We start from the raw sequence: 12952 nt of genomic DNA, 5'->3' as shown, positions 1-12952 counted from the left end.
CCTGTAATACACGTACCCTGGCTAATCGCGTGTTAAACTTCCCGCGTACCCCTGTAATACACTTACCCTGGCTAATTGCATGTTAAACTTCCCGCGTACAAAAATGCTGACAGTGGTGCACACCTGGTAACAATTGATATAGAAATTCAAATCATCATTATATGTACAGAAGAGCTGGTTTAAGAATTTAAAGGTGCGGGGGAGGAAAAAAGGCCTTGGCACAAAGCCTAAATCAGAAAAGAGAAAATAGAAGAGGACCCAAAAAGTGGGGCCCTCCCGTCCCCTGCACACTGTTTACTGATGCCACATAGGGCCTTCAAATATATGGATATAGATATATAACAGCAGTTTGTTAGTTGAGCATATAACAATTTATTTGGCAAAGAGGAAAACAAAATTTGCCAAAAGGCACATTCTGTTGTACAAAGTAATTCGTGACGTTTAACATATTAAAACAAATTGCGAAGAAGCAATAAATGATGGAGAGGTGATGCTGTCCAATTGTGGAGTGGCCGACGCGTTTCGAGGGTAACCTCTTCTTCATAAGGGCCCAATTGAACTGTTGACAACATTTCAAGGAGACAAAAAGTAAAATCTTTTATTTTATTTCCATAACAGTCAAGGACTGACTGACAAGCTGTACATAACTCGGGATGCTAGCGAGATGGTGAAGAGCAGAATACTGGAGATCTAGTATGGTGAAAAGAGTGAACTAACAGATCAAAGAGAAACACTCTATACTAATAGCTAAACACATAACAAAGGAGATGTATTGTGTGAGATCCACCTACATGGTGGGATCTAGAAAATGGCGTGATGAAGAGTCAGACAGATCGAGATAAGCCAAAAGCGGTAGTGGGTTCTAAATAGCAAGGACCACCCTTGAATAGTGAAAAAGCTGAGTCAATATGGGGAGCGTGTTTAAGAAAAAACCATACCCCTCCTGTGGACGGAGAAAGAATAACTCCAAAAGAGCGCTACTGAATAAAATAAATAATACTTAAAATAAACCGGAATTGGTTTTAAAGAATGCACTCACTCGAGTTGCGGGACGAGTAGCCAAGGCAACAGGGGCATCCGTGTGGTCAACAAGTATTCGAAACAATTATACGATGCAGGGCATCTGCAAAGAGACACGTACTGCTGGCACCTAAGTGGGGACATATACATTTCTGTTATACTGGAGAAAAATAAACCTGGGGTCTCCCAACCGGGCAAAGGGACCCAAGTAGCGGTAGCTTACCTGTACAGTGCGGGGAACACTGTTAGTGGAAACTGAAACCGGCAGGCAGTGGCTCCGCGCGGTCGTAACCTAGGTAACGAGCTGTGCTGGGGACACGCCGTCAGACGTAGAAAGGAAACTAAATAATAAACATAGAAAAGGGCATAGAAGCCGGTGAGTGAGGAATATGGAGGCCATCATGCAATGGCGCATAGTGCAAGCGTACTCATAGGGACTGACCAGAGATCAGGATAAATAAGAAAAGTAGAGTTAATATGTTCCATAATGAAACATAAGAATTCTGGTGTTCACCATCGCAACGCATTTTATAATTTTGGTTCTAATGGAACAGAAATTTGTGAATAGTACAATAATCGTTACAGTCATGATAGATAACACAAATGGTACATGCAGTTTACTCTTAATAGTCCAAAACAAATCATGTAGAGTCATGAGGCTACTCATTATATAGTGAGACAAGTATAATTCAATGGCAAGGGGATAAAAGATTGCGATGTAGCCTATTACTCATACAAGGTTCGAACGAATGGAGAGATGGTTCAATTGGTCATTCGTGAACAGGTGCAAACATTTAAGTGAATATAGGCAAGTCAAACATAGGAAAATACAGTTCCCTTGAAGAAAACATCAAAGTCACAACACTTGTAATGACAAAGAAAAAAAATTTTTTTTAAGGTCCGGGATACTGACACTTGTGTATAGTAGTTGGCGATGTAACATGTGAGTTTCACAATTCACTATAGAAAGCAACTCAAAGAGAATTCATCATTCAGACCCTTAGGTTGCAAAGTGTCAAGTGTGTGGATCCAGTACTTCTCTCGCTGTGACAACAGGGATTGGTAATTGCCACCTCTGTGTGGACGTTTGACAATTTCTATGACTTGAAATTTAATTTGTGCAATCGTATGTTGGAATTCGATGAAGTGCCTTGCCACTGGGGATCTGAGATTCTTACATCTGATGGTGGATTTGTGTTCTGACCATCTTTCTTTGACGGGTCTTGTGGTTTGTCCTATGTATAATTTACCACAGGGACATTTCAATGAGTAGATGACACCTGCGGAGAGGCAGGTGGAAAAGTCTCTGATTTTGAATTTCTTCCCAGTTTGTGGGTGAGATATCGTTTCACCTTTTATAACATTGTTACAGTTCGTACAGTTCAAGCAGGGAAAGGTACCCTTCTTTATGGTACTCAGTACAAGTTGTTTGTCTTTAGGAGGTCTTTCCGCTCTCACTAGTTTATCTTTGAGATTATGTCCACGTTTAAAGGCCATCATTGGTGCTTTGGGAAATAATTTCAGGAGAGAGGGATCATTGTGTAGTATGGTCCAATTTTTACGCAGAGTTTTGCTGATTTGGAAACTCTGTCGTGAGTACTTTGAAATGTAGAGTAGCGGTGTGGACTTATCCTTGACTTTAGGGATGCGTAGTTGTTCCTTCGTGAAGGTCTCTGATCTGTTGCGGGCTTCTCCTGTGATAGTATCTGGATACCCCCTAGATCCAAATCGTTCAACTAGAAATGAACATTCTGAGTCAAGGCCTGCTGGGTCTGAGATAATTCTCTTCAATCTTAACATTTGACTGAATGGTAGGCTTTTGAGCATGGGTTTAGGATGGAAACTGCTGAAATGTAAAAGATTATTCACGTCTGTTGGTTTATGGTACACCGTGGTGTCGATGTGACCCTCTTTGATCTGTAAGCTCACATCCAAAAAATGTAATGAAGGGTCCCCTACTTCCATTGTGAATTTGATTGTGTTGTTCACTGAATTCAGATGTTCCAAAAAAAGATCCAATTCATCTCGTGTACCACACCAGATACCGAAGATATCATCTATATAACGTTTCCAGGTCAAGATTTTAAATGACCAAAATGGGTGGTCCAACACGTTTTCTTTTTCAAATTTATACATGTAGGTGTTAGCATAAACCGGAGCCATGGCCGACCCCATTGAAGTACCTGATGATTGTACATAGTATTGGCCCTGAAATCTAAAGTAACTGTTGTGAAGAATTATTTCCAGTAATTCCACTGTAATACACTTACCCTGGCTAATCGCGTGTTAAACTTCCCGCGTACCCCTGTAATACACGTACCCTGGCTAATCGCGTGTTAAACTTCCCGCGTACCCCTGTAATACACGTACCCTGGCCAATCGCGTGTTGAACTTCCCGCGTACCCCTGTAATACACGTACCCTGGCCAATCGCGTGTTAAACTTCCCGCGTACCCCTGTAATACACGTACCCTGGCTAATCGCGTGTTAAACTTCCCGCGTACCCCTGTAATACACGTACCCTGGCTAATTGCGTGTTGAACTTCCCGCGTACCCCTGTAATACACTTACCCTGGCTAATCGCGTGTTAAACTTCCCGCGTACCCCTGTAATACACGTACCCTGGCCAATCGCGTGTTAAACTTCCCGCGTACCCATTTAATACACGTACCCTGGCTAATCGCGTGTATGACTTCACGTGTACCCCTGTAATACACTTACCCTGGCTAATCGCGTGTTGAACTTCCCGCGTACCCCTGTAATACACGTACCCTGGCCAATCGCGTGTTAAACTTCCCGCGTACCCCTGTAATACATGTACCCTGGCTAATCGCGTGTATGACTTCACGTGTACCCCTGATATGCACGTTACCCGCTTTGCGTTCCTTGTTTGGCTGCCCTGTAAACTGGTCCAGAGTTAGCGCAGCCCTTTGCGATGATTTAGCGATTTTGCTGGCTTTTCCTTGCGCGAGGGCGTTCTTGGGGGCGTTACTGGCGCTGCTGCAGGGTCGCTGCGATACTCTGCGCCACGGCTGGTTTGGGAGCATGAAATCCATGAATACGCTGTGCGCGGAAATCGGTTTTATCGCACGTGCCTGGCGCAGTCAATCGCACGCGGACACTCTGCGCCAGCCGCTTGCGACACTTTTCTGCGAAATTCTATGAATTACCTTGAAAGAATATTGGCTTCGCTGCACATGGCTCTGTTCAAATATTGGTAGGAGGGTAGTCGGGTAGCAGGAAAACCTGTTGTATTGATGAGTGCAGGTCAGATGTGACTTTTCCAACAGCATCTGAACATGGACTAATCCGAATCTATGTGATCACTGCACCGCCCGTAACTGCGCAGACCAAAATGTCGATGCCAATTACGGCGCAGCGCAGTGATCAGATCGATCACTGAGCCCGCATCCCCGGCCCGCACTTCCCTTACCAACCCCCCCTACCCCACTTACCTTTACGGTGGCACACTTCTGTGTGTGCCACATACACGCTTCTATCCCTGCAGCGTAAGCTCCTCCCACTATCGTGAGTTAGAGCTGACGGCGCAGGGTGCTTTTCTTTCTTTTTTATTTTCTTTGTTGTCCCCCGCACCCCCCAACTCCGGTTACAGCACCCAAGTAGAGCAGGGGCCACCCCTGGAACCTCTACTCTGCTTGGGCGCAGTAAATATTGCCCTAATTTTTTGTGCCCCCAAAGCCGCAGTGATTACGGGGATGCACAAATGAGAGCGACATTTTGGTACAATTCCGACTAATCCCAATGGATGGTTAGAACGCAATTCACAGTACGGCGCTACTGTTAAAAGATGCCAGCTCAAACGCTAGCTACAAAAACCTTGTACAGCCCTTGCTGCTCTCAAGCTAGGTTCACGCTTTACAATTCTTTTTTTAAAGGTACCCGTTACCTGTGTGCCGATAAGAAAACTCTTGGTTCTTTGTGGTGGGTCAAAGGAAGGTGCTGGTTAGCCATAAGGGCAGGCCCTGCAATGTGAAGTATCATTTGGAAATAAATAGAGTTGGGAAAAATCAAAATAAATTAATACATTTGGTTGTTGATAGAAAATGGGTAGGGGAAGATTGTGTTAGGTATACTAGAACTTGTGGGTTGCCTGAGTGGCGTGAACGGAATGTAAGATTGCAAGATTTTACTTAGAGAGAGGTTAGTTGAGGAATGGAAGGGTGGGGGTGGGGATGGGGTATAGAGTTAACTGCAAGATCCAAGATTGATCAGATAATTCCTGGTGTTTCCGATGCACATGGCAGACCAGCTGGCAGTCACAGCATAATTTAGGAGCACAGCTATGAAGCCATTGGGATGAAATTTGCTGAAGAAATAAGAACTGGTGAAGCTGATTAGTGGTGGACCGTCCCAGTTCGGTGCAGATGTTGTCCAGCAGAGGCAGTTCAGGTCGGTGGTGTACTGATGTTCACTTTGTTGAAAAGCTTCAGGTTTCGGTCTACTGCAGGTTGAACATCCAGTATGTCAGTCACCTGTGTTCAGATTCCGTCGCCTGTCACACAGGGTCGAGAGAGCATGACTGCCTGAGGGCGGGAGTGCTTGAGGGCTTTCAACCTGACTGGTCCTATTGGATCCGAGGAAGACAGCACCAAGCATTTGGCCTATATCCGGTAATGGGAAGTCTGCTACAATTGGTGCCTTGAATGAGCTATACTTTAAGGGAGGGTGATGGCAGGTTGCAGGTTCAGGCATTGCCTCCTCACGAGGAGTCTTTGGCTTGACAAGGTCCTCTGTGATGAGGGACTTGTCTCCAGGTGTTAAAATGTTAGAGTGAACCTCCTCTTGTAAGGGTTTTTGCAGCTTGGGGTGGGGGGAAGCCCAGATCCCAATTACAAGGTTGAATTTATTCAAACATTCTGGGTACCACCCAGCATTGAGTGCTTTTACATTTATGCTTTGCTGACTTCTTCCCAGGATTTCTTTTAGATGTGAAGTCGTGCCTGGTTTTGGAAACAGCAGTCCTTGCTCTCTGAGACAGGCAGTAACATAACCATATATGGCTATTTCCATATCCCACTCATCACTTATTCGTAGGGACAAAAGGCCTAATTTCAAGTGTGGCAGGAGTTAAACTCCAATACCCTTATCGTCACTCCTTTTATTACTCCTTTTATTTTTATTTTTTATAAATCTTTATTGGTTTAACATAGTCAATATATATCATGACAAGTTAAATTAACCATTTACATTCAATTCCCCTTTTCCATTTACTTCCTAAATAAAACCATTTTAACTAAAAAGTAGTGGGGTTAGAAAAAATCATAGAGAAAAAGATGAGGTGATGAGAAGGAACACAAGACAAGAGAGAAGACGAGGAGAACAGAGAAGAAATGAAGAAGAGACAGGAGATTCCTTTACAACAATCGGTCCTTATTTCGGAGGAGATATCCAATTCCAGCCTTTTGTGATATAGCTTCAGTAAACTTAAGGACTTGGAGGCATAAACTAGTATTCTCTCCCATTATCATCCATTCCCACCAGTTCTGATCAAGTTCAATATAGTCAATCTTTTGTGTCTTCTTTAAATAAATGGTGCGTAGGCCTGTCAACTTCGGACAAGTGGTGACCCAATGGACAAGGGTTTCAACAATTCCGTCTGAACCGCAGAATCTGCAGTTGGCTTCGCTTCGGGATATTAATTTCCTCTCTAGGGCTATCTCTTTTGTATTTATTATGTTTAATCTCACTCTTAATAGGAGGTCTCTCATTAGTGCGGTAAATCCACTAGATTATGAGTCGCGGGTTGGCTCTGTAAGTCCCCATTTATGGAATCCCATAGGGCTCTATTGGGGATTTGGATGATTTACTGTGCTGCCAGCAGTAATTCTACACACTGTAAATCTTCCATGTTTTGGAGGTAATATGGTAGAAAGATTTCCAGCTGGAGGTTTCTCCTCCACTTTTCCTCTGAAGTGAGAATTAGCGAAGGGGGAGGGGCGAGGGGCAGTATTTCCATTACTGCCATTGTTTTTACCACACTGACAAACGAGTAATAAGTTCCATGGTGATGGATTTTACATAGGGTTCCCAGTAGAGAGATTAGTCCAGCGATACAGTAGGCCATACTCTACTAGAATTTCAAAAGGCTATTACCCACCTGTGAAGCCCACACCATGGGCCGTGCAGGTAATCTGGACCCGTGGTGTACCCTGATTTAGGGCCTGTAAGTGGACAGATTCAGTATTTATGGTTCATGTGTTAAAATTGCGGCAAAAATGGCTGTTTCCACAAAGAATTGTGGCAAAAAAGCCATGGTTTTGGCACCGCAATCCATGTAAAGGATGCGGGGTACACCCCCGCAACCCCCAGTCCCATTATACCATTTAAGGGGAGCAGGGGGACATCCCTGCAACCCCTGCTCCTCTTAAATGGTATAATAAATTACACTTTACCGGGTCAAACCATGGCATTTTTGCCACGATTTTTTGTAAAGGCGACATTTTGCTGCGATTTTATTACTGCATACCGTATTTACCTTTTTGGGGAAGAGTCAGATAAGGACTCAGTAGAGAAAGAAATGGGTACAATCTCTTACCATGAAAAGCCGTGTTAGGGTAAATGACCTTTTATGAAAAAATGAAACAAACAAAAAAAAGGATTTAGAAAGACCGATCTGTGACTACACAGAGAGGTCTTTCTAATTCGAACTGTCAGGCCCTGCAACACACACAGAATGTGGGATTACTGGTGGAGCTGTACTACTTGATGGAGGAGGCCAGCCTGGGAGCCATGTGCCCCATTTTTCCAAAGAGTAACATTCAATGGTTATGGCTTGGAACTGCCCTGGCACAGAAAGGTGACACAGTCCCGAGCTGAAAGTGGTATAGGGCTGGGGAATCAGATGACGACATTGCTGGATACTGCCCCAGTCTCTTCTTTTATTTAACTAGAGTAAGGAGTGGGTGGCCTTTTCATGCGCTGCTTGCCCCAATTTATCAGTCGTTGGCTTGGTTATTTATTATTATTTTTTTTTTATTGTTGTTTTGGTTAGAGGTTAATCTAACCTTTCAACATTACAGATGAAAATAATAAGCAAATAAAAAAAGTAAACAAATTCATTTAAAACATTACAGCAATAAAATAAAACACCCAAATATGGACATAGCTAGATCGTATGCATTATTCACATTCAAGTTATTTCTATTTACATTAAAGATAATCAACATGTACTAACATACAAAACAAATTTTGGGATGGTTCATTGTATTGCATTCAACTTTGAGATATAGAAAAATTAATTCATGTTTGATTCACCGTTGATGTTTCATCCACTCCAAATTTGTTAATGGCCTTAGGCATCAGTTGATTAAGGTATTTTACAATAGCATATCTTAAGGGTTTAGACATTCCCACAAACAATTTTATCCATAGATCATCCTTGTATAGTGTATGATTAGTATCAAATAAGTGTTTAAAATACAATATTCTTGCAGGCAATAAAGCTTCACATTCCACCGCTAAGTGTTTCAATGTCTCATTATCTTTCATACAAAAGCGACACTGGATATTTTCCTTTGGGATTCTACTCCATTTTGCCATTATTTCCCTTGTAGGCCACGTATTTAGCCTGAATCTCAGGAAATCAGAGCGCTGAGACGGGCTCGGAGATTGTATCAAGTATTTTTCAGTTTGACCGAGACATTTATGATTAAATGGGTTTTGATTAAATTTTTGCAATGACAGGCAGGCCGTTCTTGTTTTAATCCAATCATGCTTCCAAAGTTTAGATTTTGCTTTATCAGGGTTCTCAATTAATAGTTCATGAGATATATTAGCACCATTCAAAATTTTGTAAGCAAAGGAGCGCCAGATCTTTGCAAATTTATCATTAGAATGTATTAAATAATTAGACAACATGAGAAGCAATCCATTCTTGTTTTCTGTCATTATGCATTTCCTAAAAAGTTGGCAGATTTTCCACTTATATATTGCATAAAATGAGAGCAAACCCAACTGATGTCTGATGACACACATGGATTCCGACATAGGCAACATCAGTGACCTTTTCCAATATCTACTTTCAAATTTCAACCAGTAGGAATAAGGTTGACATTTTTTAGACTCCGATCCATACAGTATAGTGGGTATGTATTTTTGTTTAAAGTATACAATTAATGGTTTAACTGAGAATTTGCAATACTTTTTGCGAATCAATGACATCTGAGATAGAGCTGTTTTTTGTTTTATCAGGAGATGCTCCTCGTATGGTTTGTCCGAGATATCATAATTAACTCAAGTACCCAAATAGATGTAACAGTGTACGACTTTCAATGCCACTTTTTACAGGCACCATTGTTTACTCTTTTGGTTCTTTCTTTCACCAAATTGGATAACTTGGGTCTTCAAAAGATTGATGCTAATGCAATTTTTACTAGCATAAATATCTATGACATTTAGCATATTGCGTAAACCAATTGGTGTTTGAGAGATGAGAACCATGTCATCCGCATAAAGAAGCCGATTAATTCGCGCTTCTTGAAGCTTCACAGATCGGTGATGACATTTGAAAACCCGTTTCCAATATCCCAGATGAAAAAATTAAATAAGGCAGATGCCAGAAGGCGCCCCTGCTTCAAACTGCGAGCCGTACTTATCGATGCAGACAATAAGCCTATATTGTTTAGCCTGATTTGTATGGATGTGTTAGAGTGGAATTCTACAATCCATTTTAGTATGTACCAAGGACATTTGAGGTCTAATAACTTCTTAAACAGCAGTTCTCTTGGAACAAGATCAAAAGCAGACTTGAAGTCAACAAAAGCAGCATAAGTAGGTTTTTTCAAGTCTTTCCCATGCCTAATAATGGCTTGCAAGACTGTCAGGTTAATGGCCGTGACTAATCCAGGAATAAAGCCCGTCTGGTAAGGATGTCTATAGTTCAAACTGTCTAACCAGTTGTTGAACTCCTTCTGAACCAAGCGAGCAAAAAGTTTTCCTGGACAATCCAACAGGGTGATTGGTCTATAGGATGAAGGGTTTGTTCGATCACCTTTTTTATATATGGGGAAAATCACAGATGTTTGCCAGGAATGAGGCAGTTTCCCCGAGCTCATAATTTCTTTGAAGATGAGATATAATATTTCAGACCATAATTCCTTATCCTGTTTGATTTGTGCATTGTGTAGGCTATCAGGTCCTGTTGCTCTTGACGTGCTTAATTTGGCTATACAATGTAATATATCTTCCTGGTTGAAGTGTATTTCATGATTACCAACAATTTTATTCCATTCCAACCTAACATCAGGCAACGGGGAGTTATATATGTTAGTAAAATAAGCTTCCCAATTGCTTTCAGAGATGGAATTGATTTGAAGTGTAATTTGATGTTGATTACAAGCAGAATTCAGAAGTGCCCATATTCCCCCTGAAGATTTAGACATTATTTGCCTCAGCATGGCTTCGCCATCGCGCTGATATTGAAGCGCTCGGCGACTAAATAGCCATCTTTTATATTCAGATTTTAATCATTTTATTTCTTCAAGGTTACTAGCAAAAGGTTCTAGCGACCCTTTTAGTAACCTTCTCACCTGCTTTCTTAATACAGTCTTCTTATCTTTTACCTTGGTGTCAAAGGTGTGGAGGTGTTTTACACGAGAACCCTTGACATTTCGGGAATCAGATGAGAATTGTTGCATAGCATGTACATAACAGGGGCTGTCATCCACCGTGGAAACACTGTATGTGTTATACAGCTTTCTCTTAAGACAAAGCAATTTGGCTTTAGACCACTTGATGCGATTTCCCGAAGTATTAACTTGGAGGTTCGTAAAGTTTGAGTTATAGATTCTCGAGATCAAAATTGGCCATCTACAAGTTACAACTAACTGGCTATGATCGCTCATTTTAGTTTGTCTAATTTTTAAAGAGATGATATTAGAGAAAAGCTGATCGTTGACATATATATAATCCAGGGTGGAATGACTACCCTCATTATGCCAGGTGGGTCTGTGAGGAACATCACCTGGAATTGTGCCATTTAACATTGTAAAGTTCCTGCTTTGCATTAGCGTTGACCAATGATGTTCATCAGGTGTCTGGGTAGATGGAGATGTTGAACCATTTATTAAGTGCGTATTTAAATCACCCATTATGAAGATTTCCAAGATAGATGTATCTTGTGATAGTTGGTCTAAAGTATTATTAAGATTATTGAAAAATTCATCTGATGTTAGGTGTTTTTTACCCCAGTAGATGTTAACAATTGCACATACAATTGCATTTCGTTTGAACTTTATAATTTGGAAACAGGGTGATGGAGACTGCTGTGAAATAATTGCAAAGTCTCGATCTTTTCGAAAGGCAGTTAGAAGGCCCACCATAGGTCTGCCAACAAGAGTAATAATCGCAGGCACTAAATATACTTCATATGAGTCCCATGTTAGAATAAAGCTTAGCCAGGTTTCCTGGAGGACAATTATATCATATTTTAGGATATCGAAATTACTGCTATTGATGAGATGCTTAAAACCTCTAGTATTCCAGGAAAGTAGGCTAATATGTTCATCTAACTGGGATTGTTACGATGATTGAATACAATCTTGGTTCACCCATGCTTTATAAGAATTTGATTCAGGATTCAGATGGACAGAGGTTTTGTCGCCATAAATTCTTGACTGCTGCAAGGTAGATGTAGCCATAGTCTGAACCTTCATCGAAGGGTCTTGAGTGAGAATAAACCCTATGTTATAAAAGGCTGTTCGGGCTAGCCATAGAGTGTTGAGTATGACACCCGATCGAATATACAATCGTGCCTCAGAGAGGTCTGAAGGGTTGGTAAACTCAACAAGATCAATGTCCACAGAGGTTAAATCTTCCAAGGCTGTGATCTCAGCACAAATGTTCAAAATACTTGCATGATTCAGAACGTACCTATTAAAGGGAGAGGGCCTCATTACAGGGACGGCGGTAAGGGTTAACAGTCACCGTTAATGGTAACGGTGACCGTTAACCCTTACCGCCGTACTACGCGGTCCCTTTGCGGGTTGGGGAATTTAACGCCTGCTTTTTGCAGGTGTTAAAACCCAACCCGCAAAGGGACCTTGGTGCTAATTACGGCATCGCAAATTTGCGGTACCGTAATTAGCACCTTCCCCATTCCCATTATGCCCTATGGGGCAAAAATGGGAATGGGGAAGGGGAATGGTGGAAGGGGGAATTACCGCCCCACCAACCTTGGAGTAGGGCGGTAATTCCCCTTTCCGGTAATTTACCGGCATGGACCAAGGTGCTAGTAGCACCTTGGTCCACCGCCTAACCTGTAATGAGGCCCAGAGTCTCTGCATTTGATTAACAATCGATGATGTTTTTTAAATTGTGTTTGATTCTTAGATGCAGTAATTGAAGGTCCAGATTCATTATGAAAAGATGAATTCAGACCCTCAACTGGTGGTTTCCGTAAGCTCAAAGATGCAGTTTCTTGTTCTCGACCTTGCAAGATCGGACCCCTCAAGAGTTGTTTAACATTGGGATATGCGCTTTGTATCAAATTTGTGGACTCATTAGTCACACCAGGACATGATTGTAGCATAAGCTGCTTGATGTTTTCGTTTTCTCTTTTATAGTTTGCAAATGATGTTCGTATTTCAATGCGAAGCTCCTGGAGGGTACACTCTGTGTCAGATGGTGTTGCAACTTGCACTGAGCGACTATCAACAAGCAAGTCAATTTCTCGTTGTTGAGTGCCATTTGCAGCATCAATTGAAGGGAGCATTCCTGCAAAGCTCATGGGATGAGTTGTATTAATCAATGGTGTAGGCAGCAGAATATTTTTCATGATTTGATTGTGGGTATGATTAGGGGCTTTTTCCGACGCCATTGAGGCGGAAGCCGCCAAAAGATCATCCAGAGGCTTATAAGATATGGGTGCTTTTGTTTGACCCTCCACAACGTGTTTAAGTTGTAAGCGTCTTTTT

The 12952-nt window shown here is 41.8% G+C and overlaps 2 protein-coding genes across 4 annotated transcripts in view; one reads left to right on the top strand and one right to left on the bottom strand.

Annotated features, from left to right (window-relative positions):
- The window catches only part of ZNF831 (zinc finger protein 831), a 1263335-nt gene that overhangs the window by 1145174 nt on the left and 105209 nt on the right, over nucleotides 1–12952 (top strand). The gene's annotated exons all lie outside the window — the stretch shown is intronic.
- On the bottom strand, nucleotides 105–3263 carry LOC138580474 (uncharacterized). Of its 3 annotated transcripts, XM_069651049.1 has the most exons (3): nucleotides 1244–3263; nucleotides 1040–1150; nucleotides 105–559 (listed from the first exon to the last, which is right to left on the bottom strand). In XM_069651049.1, the coding sequence occupies exon 1, from the start codon at nucleotides 3193–3195 to the stop codon at nucleotides 1981–1983; it is 1215 nt and encodes a 404-aa protein (XP_069507150.1). In that variant the 5' UTR covers nucleotides 3196–3263; the 3' UTR covers nucleotides 105–559; nucleotides 1040–1150; nucleotides 1244–1980. The 3 variants fall into 3 exon arrangements, with proteins under 3 accessions (XP_069507150.1, XP_069507148.1, XP_069507149.1); XM_069651047.1 differs by having other exon boundaries at nucleotides 1040–3263; XM_069651048.1 differs by lacking the exon at nucleotides 105–559 and having other exon boundaries at nucleotides 566–1150.

The sequence above is a fragment of the Ambystoma mexicanum genome, chromosome 3p (assembly GCF_040938575.1).
Source record: "Ambystoma mexicanum isolate Mex_15411 chromosome 3p, UKY_AmexF1_1, whole genome shotgun sequence".
In the NCBI taxonomy this organism is placed as follows: domain Eukaryota; kingdom Metazoa; phylum Chordata; class Amphibia; order Caudata; family Ambystomatidae; genus Ambystoma; species Ambystoma mexicanum.
This window is presented reverse-complemented; position numbering and strand designations above follow the sequence as displayed.